The 17,776-nt window shown below is 39.3% G+C and overlaps 2 protein-coding genes and 1 long non-coding RNA gene across 3 annotated transcripts; 1 reads left to right on the forward strand and 2 right to left on the reverse strand.

Moving 5' to 3' along the window:
* Positions 1–10,887: 10,887 nt before the first annotated feature.
* Positions 10,888–13,566, reverse strand: LOC144215890 (cholesterol side-chain cleavage enzyme, mitochondrial-like). Its single transcript, XM_077745087.1, has 9 exons — positions 13,265–13,566; positions 12,904–13,059; positions 12,617–12,816; positions 12,332–12,535; positions 12,039–12,199; positions 11,790–11,956; positions 11,646–11,724; positions 11,341–11,532; positions 10,888–11,253 (listed from the first exon to the last, which is right to left on the reverse strand). The coding sequence occupies exons 1-9, from the start codon at positions 13,543–13,545 to the stop codon at positions 11,134–11,136; spliced, it is 1,560 nt and encodes a 519-aa protein (XP_077601213.1). The 5' UTR covers positions 13,546–13,566; the 3' UTR covers positions 10,888–11,133.
* A 246-nt stretch (positions 13,567–13,812) lies between these two features.
* On the reverse strand, positions 13,813–16,040 carry LOC144215648 (stomatin-like protein 1). The gene is made up of 7 exons (XM_077744705.1): positions 15,755–16,040; positions 15,419–15,525; positions 15,194–15,343; positions 14,816–15,019; positions 14,535–14,739; positions 14,272–14,469; positions 13,813–14,183 (listed from the first exon to the last, which is right to left on the reverse strand). The coding sequence occupies exons 1-7, from the start codon at positions 15,897–15,899 to the stop codon at positions 13,987–13,989; spliced, it is 1,206 nt and encodes a 401-aa protein (XP_077600831.1). The 5' UTR covers positions 15,900–16,040; the 3' UTR covers positions 13,813–13,986.
* Positions 14,320–16,557, forward strand: LOC144215650 (uncharacterized). Its single transcript, XR_013330465.1, has 3 exons — positions 14,320–14,794; positions 14,875–15,011; positions 16,390–16,557. It is a non-coding gene; the product is annotated as an uncharacterized LOC144215650 (long non-coding RNA).
* Positions 16,558–17,776: the final 1,219 nt, after the last annotated feature.

The raw sequence follows: 17,776 nt of genomic DNA on the forward strand, positions 1-17,776 counted from the left end.
GTGGAGATGTGCTGTGTAACTGGATGCATGTGTTTTTGAGCCACTATTCACAGAGGAGTCTCTGACCTTAGGTTGAATTATACATTCGTTTTGGCACATTGAAATTCCAGTCACACTGAATAATTAGCATTTCGGTGCCAACTGTGACTGCTACGTGTAATGGCACTGGATTGGGAATCAATAGGTTCTGAAGCCACTGTCACCAGTGACCTTTTGGGTGTGCTATGCTGATGACATGTAAAAAGGGAAGTTCTGTGTGAATAAGCACACTTGCGGTGACAGTCTTGGTGATATTTGTGCTGTAGCTCATGCTGTTAAAGTCTGTGTCATATCTTGCACATATTGATTTCCTCTTTAAATGCAGATCAGACTATTAAAACGAGCAGTGACTACTTGGGGAACACTTTTTTTTAAGGTACTGCCTCCTTTCTTCACCTGTAACTCCAACCCATTTTAGCATTCCCTCCCAAGGAGAGTAAAGTCTTATTTGTGGCTGCAGAGCCTTGTGCAAGTATACCATCTGCCAGCACCCCAGGACACCAGCCAGGTGCTGGGTGAACTTTGACCCCATCCAGGCCACAACAGCACAGACTGCTGGGATCACGATCCCCGAGCTAACTGTTGATTTTTACACGAATCTCTAGTACCCGAATGTTGACTTCTATTGTAGAAAAAAATTGCAATGCCTATTCATATTTTAAGTTGTTAGAAGTGTGTGAAATGTTTATATATGGCTACTTTTGGGCAGTTTTTACAGCAATTAGTTTTGGTGCTACATTAACCAAACTTCCATAGAGAGGGGTTTATAGTAGATGGCCTGTTTTATTTATTTCATTAAATTATGTAATATGTCTCCCAATTGCCTCACTGAAATTGAGGCTTTAATCGTTGTTTCTTCACATTACTTTTTTAAATACCCTCTTTTGCGAGGTCATAGAAAATGTACTTGCTCTCAAATGCCATTTCCATGCATTTTGCCACAGAACTGCTTATCATCTTTTTGCCTCTTTTATGGGTTGTGATGAAATGGTATGGTGATTTTATTGAACCCGCTAGACTTTGCCTTGTGTCCAAGGTCAGATTCGGATGAGAAGAGACTTCATACATAATGTATACAATATTGCATTCATTTCTAATTAGCACTAACAGGAAAGGATGCCCCCAGATTTCCCCCTGATTTTCGTCTCTCATTTACATAAATATAATGACACACAAGAGAGTGTGAAGGCGAAAGTCTGTGCTCTCATTTGGTGTGACTGGACTTTGGGTGCACAATTGCCAATTGTCACAGTTCTTCTCAAACCCAGACCACAAACTTATTACATCATTTGAGCACATAGACTAGATTTTACAAGGAAATGCATCATCACATTTTCAGATTTATATTCTTTTTATTTTATCACGACATCCAATCAATTAGTAAATGTAAAAATAAATGTGTTTATGTTGTGCCTATGCTAAACTAAAACATCATTGGTATCTGGTAGTACTAGGAAATAATGTGCCCGTATTTAAACTTAGCAGATATGAATTTGAAAGAAAAAAAAAACATAATTATGTACATGGCAGATTTGTTAATACAGCTCTTGTATTGGATCTCACTTCAAATGTACCCAATAAATAGTCCATGTAAATGGCATGATCACTTAATAGTATTGCCTGATCCTGAGAGTCATACAAAGCAGCTTGAAAAATGGTGGTGATTTGAGTGAAAGGGAGGACCGTGGTTTCAGGGAGCACTAATACATTATTCACAGGGGTGGGGTGGGGGTACTAAAGTGCTCGATTAATTTGTGTTTTTTCTTTCCAGTTGGGTGGAAAAATAAATGGGGACTGTCAGGCATGCAATCATTTAGGCAAGTGTTATTGCACCCGAGCTACTCTTCTCCAGTGGGGCGGATCAAACTGGGCCAGGTGTGTATATGGATGGCATCTTGGTGCAATTATCTCTCGTGATGAAAACCATGGAAAAACCTGCTCCCAAAGCAATGCAGTTGAATTTAAGTATACAGTAGCTCATTGATGTGATATCCATATTAGAACTACACTTGTGCAAATGCTCACCAGTTGTATGAAAATCCAAAAGTAGTGTTGTTTTAAAAGACCAAATGCTCTCATGGTGGAGATTCATGTGAAGGCTAATGTCTGCGATGTTTTAACGCTCACTCGGCGGACTAATGAGGTGGAGTGAGGAGGTGCGAGGGGAGGGTCGAACGTCTTTGTTAGCCGGGCCTGCAGCCGGCTCCTTGCAGGCGGATCCCAAGGGAGGCCTTACAGCCTGCTTAATTGAATCAAGTACACATGGTGCCTCCCCCATCATAGTGAGGCCCTTTCCCGTACTAGAGGAGTGAGAAGGGCAGCTCCGCTTTGATGCTTTTGTTTGTCTCAGCACCATGGACAGCTCCCACTAATGGGCGTGGGCTTTTTACTGAAACTACTAGTTGCTGGATGCTTCAATAGCACTCACTTGCTTTTATTTTTGCAGCAGAGGGAGGTCAGCGTGTCCCATGCCACAGAATCATAAATTCTTGCACAGCCTTGGAATGACATAGCCTAGCCAAAACTACTGATTGAAAATGCTCCGGTTATTCCTGATCTGATAAAAAGCAACATCAGTATTTGAGTTGTATGTCAGGGAGCAGGTGGCAGTTACTAGGATAGCAAATGTTGGAGGAGCAGGGCAGTGTGACTGTGCATAACTTCATGTTGTACATTTCATTTGTGCATTCTGAAATTGGAAGGATAATGATCTTCTTTGTCTTTTGCTACAGACTCATTTTTCAACTTAAATATAGTATTGTCAACATTTAAACTCTGCATAAAAGACCACTACAGGATTTTTTTAAATTAATGTTAATGACCATGAATGAGTGCATTGTTAGAATAATTTTACAGTGCTTCAAATAACTGACAGAGCTATTTTAATTGGAATTTGTATTACTATTGAACACACAACGCTAACTAAAAAGTTAAAATCCACAAATTTAATGTCCGGAAATCACTGCAACAGTGAACTTTGGTCAGACAAACATCTTAGTTTAAAATACAATCAGAGGAAACATCTATATATCAGTATATCCGCTCTTAATGATATTAGATGGGAGTCTGGAGAATAGCTTCCAGCATACATCTCATTTTAATGGAGCAAAGAGAGACTGGTGCATGCGTCGTACCTGATACAACCTACTTGGTGTTTGGTTGCATTTAACATGATTTACATATTATTTCCTCTCATTGTGCATAAGAGCCTGCAGAGTAACTTATTTATTAAGATGAGCGATCGAGATTTGACGTCTTTTGGTGTTGAGCAATGTGATAGCCAAAGTAGTGCATCACCATTGCCGGTATTGAATAGCCAGCATCTCAAAGGATTTACAGAGGCGGATCCTTTTCTTCTGCTTTAGGCAAACCCGAAAAACATCTGGTCCGACAAGACCACACCCCAACCATGGCCTGTGTTAAGAATCAGGCAGTGCGCCAGACAAATTTGATTCAAACTGATGAAAAAATGAACAGGTCAATATTAATAACATATGGGTAATATTGTTTTGTATTTATGTAAGAAGAGTTGGGTGTTTTTTCTTTTAAAACATATTGTACATCTACAGGTTTTCTTTTATGACTAAGGCTGATCAATATCCACTCTGGACACAAATTTCAAATTCATCATACCCTCTTATATGCTATTGATTTTTGTGTTGCCCTCAAACGAGTCTGATTACCTTCCCTCTCTCGGTCAGAGCAAACACGAGCTTGATAGAATAAGACAGCTTCATTCATACCTTGACTTTGCCTTTAACTGTATGAATTTAAATGGGGTATAAAGGTAAAATGTGATCTCTTTCCATGCATTGTGTAGCTATTGAAATACTAATCTTGACAAATGTAATCCAGAACTCTTTTATTGTGAGGATTTTCTGCAATTTGAGAACTCCTTTTGTCAGCTTTTTCAATATCAACTCCAACCCTCATGTATTTTTTATTGGCAGGGATGTCGCCCTCCCTGTTGGTAGGACCTGAGGTTCAGATGCAGAATAATATATGTAGTCACGCTCCAACAGAGGTGCTGTATAGCCAGTAATTGTAAGCCGCCGGGCACTGTTGTCTTGAGAGTATTGTAGACAAAGATGAGAGTTGTGGACCTACACATATTGCTATGAATATTTGCCAAGCCTATTTCCATCAAATGGTATAGACATAACTTGTGTGTGTTCATAAGTGCACACAGGCACTAAATTTGATAAGAGGTGAAGTGTGGCCACAGTGACATCTAGTGACTGATTTTGCCACTAATGCTTACTAAATCCTCTGAGGTTTTACAGTTCTGCTTCATTTCGCTTTATATTGCACACACGATATATTAATTTAAGAAATGGGGTTATGATTAGGTATAGATTTATCCTATATTTTATATGGTTTGCTCCCTAATTCTCAATTTTATGTATCGCTGAGCTGTCCTTCTTAATGTCAGAATATTTCCCACAAATATTTGAGCATTTTTAATGAAAGTGTCATTTTTTTTATATGTGGAACGTGAAGTAATTAGCTGGAAATAGTCCAATCTGAAAATGGTAATACTGAAATTTAGAATGATTTTGAGCACAGTTTGACTTTTTAGTTCTGACGGGCTGTGCTACCAAATCAAATTCTCGCATTGGTCACATGTGCATTGACTTAAACACAGGCGAGAAGGTTGAGACGTAGGCTGTCCTTGACAGACAAAAGCAGACTAAAGCAGCGAGGTAGGCGGAGGCTTTAGGGTCGCCGGAGTTTGACCTTTGAGGCAAAGCTGCAATGTAAGAGGGACCTTGAACACACCAAATACCAACGCAACCCACTTTCAGCACTGCCTTTACAATGTAAAACCCCAAAGAAAAGCTTTTAGAAGCATTCATCCCATGAAAATATTAAGAATTATGCTGTCTCACTATACAATTATGTTTTTTTGTAGAACTCCATGACAGCTAACAACCAGCAAAGTCATTTAAAAAGCTTTTAACCGGCTTATTAGTTTGCTGGTTTCCTGCATTTACTTCGCTGTCCTCTGTTGCCTTCTGATAAGAACCTTGTGGGGAGTTTGTGTGACTACACAAATTCAGGTTGGGCTTTTTGAAGTGCCTTGAAGAAGCCGTATCTTGGAGCCACAGCTGGCCTGGAAAGCCATTTCCACTCCCTCCTCGGCGGAATATCTCTTACGGATGCAGAATTGCCGAAGCTTCTGCTGCCGATGTCTCACAAAAGAACTGTTTGGACACGTCAGCTATTGTGTGGCTCGCCTTGTATCAGCTTGGCCCAGCCAATGGGATATAATCTATCCCTTTATGCACAGCAGTCCATTAAGAGGGACACAGCATTGTCTTGCACACAAAAAAAGGAGTCGAAGGGTTAATGTCTTCATTTTTACTGGCCCAGTCTGATTTAGTGGTGTACAGAGTATGGTCACCTATCTGTGCCTTTACTCCCCTCAATTGATGAGAAGCTAATGTAAGTCTTTAACCCTGAAAAGACCTCAAACTAATGTCATTTATTTAGCTCTGCACATGATTCATTGTGCTTTTGCTGTAATCTTGAATAGTGCCTTTGTCTCTGTCAATCCAACTGACTAGTTTATGTGGTCATCTTTTGGGTGGTGAGCACTCTACCGGAACCTTTTTCCGACTAGAGCTGGATATAGAGTTAAAGTGGTGGCTTTGTGACCTGTGGAAATTAATCTCATAAGGAGCAAGAAAAGAAGCTGCTGTGTTTTAGCCTTGCAATCTCACCGTTGCCACTTTTGACCTCAGGGCGTTTTCTTAGGAAGGGTTAGTAGGGCTGGCTGGCTGTGGATGATGGTGCATCACTTGTTGATGTAAATTCAATTGTAGTGACAGTCCCGCCAAAGACGGGATGATCTATTAGACAGCAGGCACACCTGATACTCCCTCTATCCATCTTAAAGTATATTGCTTTTAGCTGCTGCACCCAGTTGGGAATTTTTTTTAACCATCATTATTATTTTTTATTTTATTGTGAGCGTGTATGTTTGTGTGTTCATGATGTCCAGACCTTGATTCAAGTGAAAACAAACAGTGAAACATATTTTAATAATATGACACCATGTATTGCCTTTGTTACCTTGGCCTTCATAGAAAAAAGAAAACAAATATTTCAGTTTGTGTTAAGCTATAAAAGAGAATAAGATAAGAACAAAATAGTTGGGTTGTATATTTTTAAGTGTGTATTGTTGCCTAAGTATTTCCATTTTGTCTTTATTGTACCTGAGGTAAAATAAATTTTAAAAAAGCACACGTCTTTTGAGGTGGCTCTTGTGAATGTCAACATTGAGAGCGGTTCGTTGTAGCATTTCGGAAAGGTTACATTGAGCTGACGGCTAAAACAGCAACATTGATATGTGCCGTCACACACTGCAAACTGCAATCTAGCCTGCAGCTGGCAGAACTGGGGGGTCTTATTTAGATGACAATGTTGTCACTGAGGCTCTGCATGTTTGATTTGAATTGTGAAATACACATGGAGTCAATACTGTGTAGCGTATTGTCGCCATTAGAAAATTAATTGTAAAGAATTCACGAATGAAACTGTGCCCTTGATTTTTTTTTTTCATTTCCAGCTCAAATTATTTCCATTAAAATATGTAACTATTACAATCAAATGGTTGAATAATAGAATTAAGAAACAGCATTCAAAGAATGATCTTTACTTAACGTCTGATGCTCTCTGGCAATCAAAAGGTTGAATGCAATCTGTAAGTGGAAGTAATAAAGTCAAAATGTTAATTCTGAATTATGAGCATGTAGGAAGGTCACCGTGTTTTGACTGAGCTGTGTGTTTGGATGCAATCATCCATCGCCCACATGCCTCATTTCACTCAGGGCCGAGCCTTAGTTTACGTAAATGTTTGTTTGGCTGCCTCGTGGCAGCATGATCATCATTGATAGATGTTGATTCACTGATAAGCCTTGGGTGTGATTGCTCTATGGGGGGGCTGGCAATAGCCCAAGTGTCCTTGAATCCAAGTTGTTCCCTGTCCTTGACACACACTCATTTTGTGCCGTTCAGATATCTGCTGCTACTCAGAGCAAATTCAACAAATTCAGTGTCGATGACAATGGTTTCTTTCAAATAATTTCATTCATTTGTAACATTTTTTTCCCCCAATAGGAAAAATATTTGTTATTTTATCAAATAAAAATATTAAAATACTAAGAAATGTAATTCCTGGAAGAATGTATACTGATTATATATCTATCTGTCAATGATATTGGCGCGTTAAACCATCTTCAGAATTAATAGATGTTTGAAATATTTATTTAAATCTCTGGAAGTGAATCATCATTAAATTTGAGTGATATTTCCATCATTAGAATTGACAAATATAACCAAATTTGGAATTGGTTGATGTAGTTTTCATAGGAAGTGACAGCTAATTGCATTCTGGTATTTAAACTTGTGTAAAAAACATTGTAGTTTTACAAATTATAGCTCACAATTCTGGTTAAAAAATGTGTTCACTTATTATAATTCTTATTTCCTTAGATGTAAACAGCCATGTGTTGCTTATATGATAAATTAAATCTCAGTTTTAGTTGATTTTGTTTCTTCCACTACTAGTTCTGTGGAATAAGCTTTTGTTTCTGCCTTTCTCCTTCTATCCATTAGCACTCCACTTGTCCTTCAGCTCAGTCTGTCATGTGTTGATGGTGGCACCAGAGGGTTCCGTTGAACCCATCTTTTATGTGAAGGACGGACCGAGATGAAATGTGCCAAAAAGGGAAATGGTGTGATGTTGAGGTCACACTAGAGAGAAAGGCAGAGGACTGAAAGCAAGTGGGCAGAAAATGTAAAAAGTGTGTGTGTGTGTGTGAGGAGGTGGGCTGCTGCTCCCCCTTGGGAACTACCTCGTTCTTGCAGGCTAATTGAGGCCCTGTGTGGCAGCAGCCTCCGAGCTGTCACTCCAATGAAGAGCCCATTTGCTGCATTTTACAGCTTGTGTGCAGAATTCTGATGATGTTAGCAGAAGCTGTAGACATTGTCTCTCAGAGACCACGGAGCCCCCCGCCTTCTTTAGTGAAGGTACACAGCCCACATGGCGCTTTCCACAGCAATCCAATGATTATATGTAACAGGGTCACAAGTATATTCAGAACACGAGCAGTAAAACGCGAACATGAATTAGTTTCACGATGAGGATGCTGTCAATTTGTTGAGCAATCTCATACATGATAATAGTGCATTACTAGAGTGTTTTTCCACTTTGCATGATTTTTCTCATTGGCAAAGATTGGAAATTTTCACATAAAGCACATAGCTGCGAGCACGCTTTGAATTATTGATCCTTAATTAAAGCAGTCAGTTATGACAACATTTGTTTCAAGCCTGATCACTTTTTTAGAACAAAATACTATCTATAGGAAAAGCTACCCAAGCCTATACCCTGCAAGTCATTATCATTCATTTTCTATTTGACTGTGCTTTGTTCAAGAATACTGTTGAAGCTTTTACATTGATGATGAATCTCTCTGCTCCCAACTCATTGTTTCACCATCAATAAGTGTCCCTAGTCAGCCCTGTTAATGAGACACCCATGAAGGTCTATCATTGATTCAGCCTGACGTTAGTTCGCTTTCAAAATACACATGAGCCTAAGCTTATGTGAAATTATCAGGCTACGTTGGCAGAATACTGATTATGCTTCTGTATTTTCAAATGACCTTATTGGTTTCAAGCAATTGGGGTCTCGTTGCAGCCTCATGTTGATGCGAATGGAACTGGGAAAATCTCCATGGAGAGAGAGCCACAGGTGCTGATCAGCACATTAACCAGAAGTCATTAGGCAATTCCCGTCAGCGCTCTATTGAGATCTTGGGGGGATTGTATATTCTCTGAGCCATGTCCCATATATTTGTTTTGAAAGTGCTGCTTGCAAATGCAAATGTGAGTTTATTTTTCTAACGCTTTGCTGTTTTGCCTCGGCTTCTTGCCAGCGTAAAATTGATGCTGAAATCCTGCCGTAGTCACAATGCTGTTATATTTGATGTGTTTGTCAAGTGGTCACTATGAAACCAAAAATGACAAGGCTTTCGTATTTGTTGTGGTACTGATTGTGTTCCCATTTGTAGGCCTGAAAACACTCCAATCTTTATGCTGATCTGCGTGGGTGTGCTTGTGCAACAGCCTTTTTAGTACGTCTGAATTGTACCAATTGTTTTATTTTTCTATGAAAGCATAAAATGTATACAAAGTTGACCTTTGACAGACGCCAAGGTCATTTGCTAAGAGCTTTTTTGCTATAGAAATGATGTGCATAGTGATGTGACAGTTGTTTTTTCCACATAAATCAGGAGAAATTGCAACTGTAATACAGACATATATTTAAAAATGACTGGTGAGAAAGCGACTCAAAATATTGGACTGTGTGTTGCAGCTAAGATTGTAGGAACATAATATTCAGTCATGTTTTCTTACTGAACAGCCTTACAAGGAAAGAAATGAATTACGAGGTGACAGATGCTTGCAAAGCAGCATGCAGAATGGCTCCAAAGATTAAATTAGCATTTTTCACACTGATTGCACTCAAGCTGAACAAACTAGTTGAGGATCTGCTCTCTATTTGTGCATTACGTGCATTCTTTTTTTGAAAGGTAAATGTTTTTTTTGTAGTTTCACAGAAATAGGGTTTTTTGTTCAAGTGTGAAAAGGAAATATGCATACTAAAATAATTTAATGTAATTCCCTTTGCCTACACACATTTCCTCTATGTAAAGGGGCTTTGTCACGGGTTGCTCCCCGATTCCATCGACACTCATGATTGTCCCGTCACCCATTGCCCTTTCAAATAGATGCTCAATTTCACCATCTTGTCCCGTGAGAGTCACAACCCCACCATCTTCATAATTGTCACCTAACCCCCATATCATGCATCTGGACCCCTGGTGTCCCTCACCAATCAATACTGTCTTTTCACCTGAATTGTCTCTCATCTGATAGAGTAGAACACAATGACCATGGACTTCTTGTCTGACACAGGACAATGTCTTGATAACAAGGCTCTATCACTGGGAACAAGCATTGCTCATTTCCACAGGGATGTATAGGAATTTAAAAGCAGGCAAATGACAGTGTGTATTATTAAAACTGCCAAAAAGCCTGAAAACTCAGAATATATATATTTTTTCATGATTCATTTTTTCATAATTTTGTAAAATAACCTTTGAAAATGCATTAGTAGCTGAAAAAAAAATCTGTTGCTTTTTAACAGGGAGCCACATTAAAATATGTATAGTGTATCTCCATGTCTATGTGGATTTTTAGATGGGGCTGAAGAGACATCTAGTGGTAAAAAAATTAAATATATTTATCGAAAATATAAAAACTATGCCGGATTTGTTATTCTTTAATTTAAGTGGAACATTTTTGGGGGGTTTGTTGGCACAATAGAGTGGCATATATGTCACTCGTAATGATGTAGTAGTCAGTTTGGAGTGGTATTTGTTCATCATTGTGAGTGTAGAAAGGGAATAGTGATATTATAGTTAGTTTGTAGTTTCGTTTGTTCATCCTTGTGAGAGTCTGTGTGTGGGATAAAGCAGAGCAGCTCATTTTGGTCATGAACCCACTGATAGGCTCTTTTGGCACAGCATCCCTTATCTCCTCAATGACAACATTTGACCTTCACTGAAAGGATGTGCTTGAACACTTCATTTTCTGGCATTAAGGCAGAGAAACAAGTTGATAACAAAGTTAGATTGAGCACCTTCATCAAATGTTGAATTATTCTACAAGATATCTTATTGGCATGCAGGGCGAATGGAAAAAGTAACACTTGAATAAATTGCAGACTAAATCTGACTATTGTGACTGGGACACAATATGAAAATAACTTGTGCATCCTTTACAGTATTTTATTCGGTCTTGATTCGATAAAATACATTTGCTATACACACATAAATCAAACACGTGTACTTGTTTCGCCCACTGTTATATTGTACTCAAACATATCTGTAGTTTGTTGAATAAACCACAAATGAAATTTTCTACCTTTAAGAAAATCTATAGATCATTTATGAATGCATTTTTAGATGTTAAGAGCTAAATATTGACAAATGTGACTTTGTTTTGTGGGACGTCATGTTATCAACTATTTTGCAAGGGCTTCAAAGTTAATACTATAGGCTTGTCTGGAACAAGTATGAGCTCAAAAGTACTCTGCACATTCACGTATCGCTGTTTCTCCACCCGGAAGTTCTCAAGCATCTGTAGAGAGAGGAGGAAAACAACAATGTATATATACACAGGCTCTAATCCCATCAGAGAATATTCCAATACTAAATGGGAGCTCACATGGATGAGGAATATCTGCATCTCAGTCTCAGCAATTCTGCGTCCAATACATTGGCGTGGGCCGAAACCAAAGCTCAGGCTTCGAAAGTATTGGTTCTCAGTCCTGAGCCAGCGAGACGGTTGATATTGTTCCGGATGAGAAAAGACCTTAGGGTCTCTCCCCATTGCGTAAAGCCCCAACTGCACCAGTTTCTAAATAAATGACATTAGAATGACATACAATACAAAAAGGTGGTAAAATGAGGTAAAATGTTTTTTTTTTTAAAGAAATCTTTTCAAATAGATGTCATCTATCATAAAGTTACCCCGGCTGGAATGTGATAATTCTGAATGATGATGTCCTCTGCTGTGTATCTTTGCAAACTCACTGCAACTGGATGCAACCTTGAAGATAACAGGAAAGTTGTTTATTCTATTTATGACACTGCATTGCCAAATATTTGAGATACCTTAGTGTTTCCTTCAGTGCTCCTTTAACCAAAGGAATCTTCTTCAACATTTCCATCATATTCCCCTGGGTTTGTGCCCTAGCAGATACCACCTCAGCCCTGAGTTCCTCCTGAAGGCTCGGATGTCTGGCCAGCTCATATAACGTCCACAACAACGTGATAGAGGTCTAGTGAGCACACATGAAGGTTGACAACATCAACAGAGTAGAAATCTCCTTTAAAAAGCATCTAATTTTGATTTTTGATTACCGTATCAACCCCTCCAGCCATTAGCTCAGTGACACTGGCCTTGATGTCTTCGATGGACATCTTGTCCAGCATGAGCAGGCTGGCCAAAACCCCTGGATATTTTGTGCTGTGACTGCTGTCCTGTCGTAACTGTTTGTAGATGTTCTGTATGCAACGGTCAGCTGAGGAGGAAAAGCATTTTGAATGTCTTTCTTGTTTGTTGGCACAGAAGAATCCTAATGCGATCATAATTGAATCCAAAGATACAATCAAGTTATGATAACCCGTCTCGTGCTATTCTAAGAGTCGCATACCTTGGTTAAATATTCCATCCCAGGCGTCGACGTGGTCCCGCCACACTTTGGCTCCAATTCTTCTGAGGAGAGCGGGAGGGATGTATAACATGGGTGACGTGGTCTTAAACATCAGGGTGATGCAGTCAATGAAATGTTGAACCTCTGGGTCAATGTAATCTAGCATAAGACCCAGACGCTCGCCATATAGCACTGTGCTCACCGCTGGGGAGAACAAAACAAAAAGAATCGTCACAATTGTAGTTACAGACTACATTTTATTTGATATGAAGGTGCAAATCTCACACTCTAATGCGTATTTGAAGAGCTCTTGGGAGAGATCTGTTGTCCACTTGTTTTTTCCGCTTCGTTCTATCTTCTTGTGGACTCTGGCCACAAAATCATGACCCACTTCTTCCAGCAAGGGCACAAAGTTACCCATCATCTTTGGAGAAATAACTTCCTTGTTGAGGATGACCCGGTTTGACCTCCACTCTGTTCCGTCTCTGATGGTGAAAGCATCAGAATTAACATTACTAATCTCTCGACCACTAATAGCTAAATGCAAAGATTTAAGGAAGAAAAAAATGTACTTCAGCAAAACTCCATATTTACGATTCCTGTAGTCTCTATATGAGGTCCATGCTTCCACTTTTAGTCTTTTGGGATAAGAACCCTCAGCTTTGAACAGAATGGCGGCATCCTCTGGGTTGATGATATTCACACTTTCATAATATCCTACTTTTTCTCTGTCATTCACAATGAGAGAGGAGACAAGAGTTGCATGAGAAAATAAATGGATAAAATGGAAGATATAAGTTTTAAAGCAGTCAAGAAACACTATTTAACACCTTGCTCAAGGGCATTTTAGTCAACTTTGGATCTTGGAGTAATCTGAATTCTTGCTGTATACTACTGAAATCATTTGTTTCCTCTTTTTTCTATTCTTGGTACCTGTAAATGGGTCCAAATGTGTTAAAATTCTGCAGCATAATCCGGTGAATGTTTTTGAAGCCATCCATCTTCCAGAAATTGTACAGGTTGGCAATGCTGTTTTTCCATAACCCGGGAATCTCGTTGTAGGGTTTGATGATGTTACCGCTTTGACTGAGTCCCTGCCTCACCATTGGCACGCTGCTGCTGCTGCACCTTCTGCGAGCGCCCAATGCCATCAGCTCATCCAGGTATCTAGCAGGAAACACAGGGATCTCACGCCACAAACTCACCCTGGCCATTCCTGAAACTTGACTGTTCTTGCCGCTTTGTCAAAAGCAGTATGTTGAAAAATTGTAGGCTGGTTTAAGTAGTTCTCTCCACCCACTTTCTATCAAGGCTTCCCAAAGTTGCATCATCGACTGATGATGCACTGTAGCTGGAAATATGCATTAAAGTTTGCTGCATTGTTTTTAAATAAGTTAATATACAACGATACACTGCATTACTATTGCATCCTCGCCTACACCTTTTAACAAGCAGTTCGGTTAATGGAAAAATAAGTCAGGTTTACAATAAACTCATTTATAGCAAGATATCAGTGCATGCAATGGAAAAACTTGAGTTCCCATCAAGTTAGAATTGCAATAAATAATTCATAAACTCATTGGCAGCAATAGATATGCTTCCAGCCAATCACAATTAAAACAAACTGCAGTTCAATTTCAGAAAAGGTTATAAAATTATTTTCTCAGCAGCTTTATTAGCTCTTCCAACTTCATAGCGGTCTGAATGTCCCCCAGAATTTGGAGTCTGCCACTGCTGTAGGCAGAAAATGGTTGCAGTCTTCCCTGAAACATGGCCAGAAGGTCATCCTCGCACATTTTCAGTGTTACATCTGGCTGTCTGCAGAGTGATCCAGATCCAGCAGACCCATGACCTAGACAACACACGCAGCGAGACTTGACGATAGCATGTACAGCTTTGATTTCTTTCATATGACTGAAACCATTTTCTGTGTTGTTCACCTTGACTTAAATCCAGATAATAACTCTTTTGCCATCCGTCTTCAGAGCTGACGTCAAACTGGAAGCAGGCGCCGACATGGTTCACCAAAGTTTCAGATAGAACGGGCTGGACTGCATGGAGGAGCTCTTCAATAGAACTGAATGTGGCCACAGCCTCGTGGATGCCACTCTGTTCATCTACAAATGTTACACTGCTTCCTACAGTGGGATATAACAGTGTTAAACAACATGCACCTTAAATTGCTTTGAGCACGAGGACTTACCTTGCTCCGGCGGCAAGGTTTGGCTCATAAAGTGCATGGCCAACTGCTGAAGGGGGCCCGCGATCCCCTCCAGTCCGGGTACAGAAGAAGGAACAATTACAGGCCCTCGAGGTCCTTCTTCCGAGGCTCTGAGAATAGAACCCGGGGTGAGTTCTACTCTGTCTATTTCTAGACCCCAAGGCCGAGTCATCTCATTTATGTCTACCTGTGGACAGTAGAATATTAAAGTGGAGCATCAAGCAGTTGAGAAGAACATGCAGGTATGTTAAAAATGATCTTACACAAAGATATTCTCCCAGTTTGACTCTCTCTGTTTGGATTTCTTTGACTGTTTTCTTAGACAGGCTGTGAGTTAAAGCATTCTGTGCTGTCATCCTGGTTGAAGCATTGAGGTCCTGCACTGACACTACTGACAGAACTGGGTTCCAAATCCTGAATTGAATATCTGCTCCCACGGCGAAAAGGCCATCATCTCTGGTATGTACCTTTTTGTGATGAGAAAATGAACGTGTGCACAGGACAGATTTGTGCTCCCTGTTAGATAAATTCATTGGCACTAAAATGTAATTATGGATTAGATGTCTGTCACTGTCACTATAATAACACGATTGTATGACATTGTATAAAAACACAGTAATGGATTAGATTAGAAAGTAAACCTGGCATGGAGGTATATTGAAAGCACGGGTGCGCAGGTCTACCCGCTGCCATTGGTCAATAAGGGGCAACACAAGGACAATGCCAGGACCCTTTGGAGGGCAGATACGACCCAAGCGAAAGACCACAATCCTCTGGTAGTTTGGTACGGTCTGTAAAGATGATTCAAAAATGGTCACAAGTTATCGGAGGTAAACAGTTCCACTGTAGGCTGAAAACTGGCTTACTTTTAATACAAACCATCCTGTGATTGGAAAGGTTGTGAAAGTGACCAAGTAGACAAGGAAGGTGACTGTTATGTTGCAAAGCCATGAAAGCCATCCTTGAGAGCTATCTACAAACAAAAAAAGGGGGGACAAGAAAAAACACAAATTTTTAATATAATTATCACTTTTATTTTTCAGTTTTATATGGAAATGGGAGGAATCCACTTCAGATTTGTGCACTATTTTCTGCAGATATGCCAAATTCATAATAGCGTTGCTAAGGGGAACCATCAGACTGAATAAAATCTTGTTTTCGTGCGATCTAAGTATAGAGCCCCCCTGGTTTAGCACACATACCACTGAAGTTGTTTTCAGAAACATTTGGGATGTAATCAAACGAAAGTCCTTTGTGGTAGCCTGCTTGTGGAAAAATGTTAGAGGATGCATATATTCCTGGTGACGGGTCTTTCTGAGGAAGAAGCTGGTATGACTTTCCAAACATTGTCGATTTAAATAAATATATTCACTCGATGAAAACTAAAAAAAATTATAACACAATAGGACTGTTATCATGTTGTTTCAATCAAGTTCATACTTAGCTCATGTTGCTAAGGAGTTTTATTACTTCCGTGTTTTGATCAGATGTCTTATTCGTGGCGTGTAAAGTTAACTTTGGCGCTACCTGGCGGTGTGTAGTTGTTACACCCACCGCAATTAAACAAAATTAAAAAAATAACCCAAAAAATAAAGTAAACAGGCACTTAAACAGTTCAACTCTTTATAGAATCTAAAGTATCTCTGTTCTTAATATTTGTCATAGTCACAACATATATGTAAAATGTGAATTACAAATCAATGGACATTTTTTTCCTTATGGCATTTGATCATAGCTGTCTGCAGTCCAGTGGTTAGCTTTATATGTAAATATACTGCATGCTTGTATTGAATGGGATTTTGTGAAAATGCATTTTCCGTCCTACTTTTCTTCACAGATACTTGAACATGTGCTCAACAGTTTCTACATTGCCAGTAACCCTTTGAAAGACTAATCCCTCGATTATCGCAGTGCAGTTGGAGTATAAAATTGAGAGGTTCCAATCTCCTGGCACTTTGATGTAAATGGGGGCAAATGGCACTGACATACCGACTCAGCAACACTGCTATCCTGCTGATTCTCCACCTGCTTTGGCTCTTTGGGGTTGGTTGTGTCTGCAAAAACATCTCGATTGAACATTATCTAACACACGGGACTATTTCTACCTTACCTGGCTGGAATTATATCATAACCTTAACTCTATAAGATTGCACACCCTGTGTCTTGAAACATTCGGGATGTTTATCTGCTGGGTATTTATTTATTAGTTTGAAGAGCATGTGCAAGAAATAAACAACTCATCGTTTACAAAGCTAAAATGTAAACTGACCATCACAAAAAAATGTGCATACCATTCTAATTTTGAATTAAAGTGAATGCCTTTATTGTCGTTATACAAGTACAAATAGATTAAAGTTCAACCATAAATTGCACACATAAATAAGTAGTGAACCTATGATGGTCTTTTTTTTCTAAACTTGCTTATTCACTGCTTTTGTGCTCAGGCCGAACCTAGTGTGATATACTAATAATAGTACTTGCGCGTCCTCTTGTGGTACACTGGTGCTAAAGGCACAATCTCTTCTATGAGCAAGCCAGTTTAGTGGTCGCCATACTTTTTTGTGGTCCTGCATCAATTGCATGCACATTTGTTCTAGGGGCAACGACCTAAAAGTGAACACTTGAGCCCATTCAATAGTACCTTGAAATAGATGGGCTGTTGCAACAAAGTCATGCTCCAAACATAGGTGCAAATGCACAACAGCTCGAGAACAAAATGTGTTCTGGAGTTCCCAGTCAAAGTTTGAACAATTTAACTTCCTTGAAACAAAGGAAGAAAATCTAAAGTATACACTGGAAAGCTAGAGATTGGATTTACCTCACTTCCTCGGAATAATGAGGCAGACATTGCAATAAATCATCTGCCATGCCATTATAGATTTACATTGTCTTCAATATAGAAAAAAATGTAGAAATATTTTTGCATGTGCTCTTTGAGCAGATGCATTTTATTTTGATAACAGCCATTTCATAATCAATTCATTTAACCCTTCCGTGTACAAATCAAATGTCCTGTGAGGATAAGGGGGATGGAAAATGAATAGAAAGGAATAATACATTGAATTAATTGAGGAATTAATTTTAGAAGGGGTCAGGTTTTTGTTCAACAGTAATGGATAAATAATTAAAAAAAAATACAGTCAGTAGGTGTTTTCAATATTAATTCCCCTCTTTTATTAAGTACCACAACACATACATACCATGTGGCCTGATCCGGCAGTGAA

The sequence above is a fragment of the Stigmatopora nigra genome, chromosome 22, assembly GCF_051989575.1.
Source record: "Stigmatopora nigra isolate UIUO_SnigA chromosome 22, RoL_Snig_1.1, whole genome shotgun sequence".
Classification (NCBI taxonomy): domain Eukaryota; kingdom Metazoa; phylum Chordata; class Actinopteri; order Syngnathiformes; family Syngnathidae; genus Stigmatopora; species Stigmatopora nigra.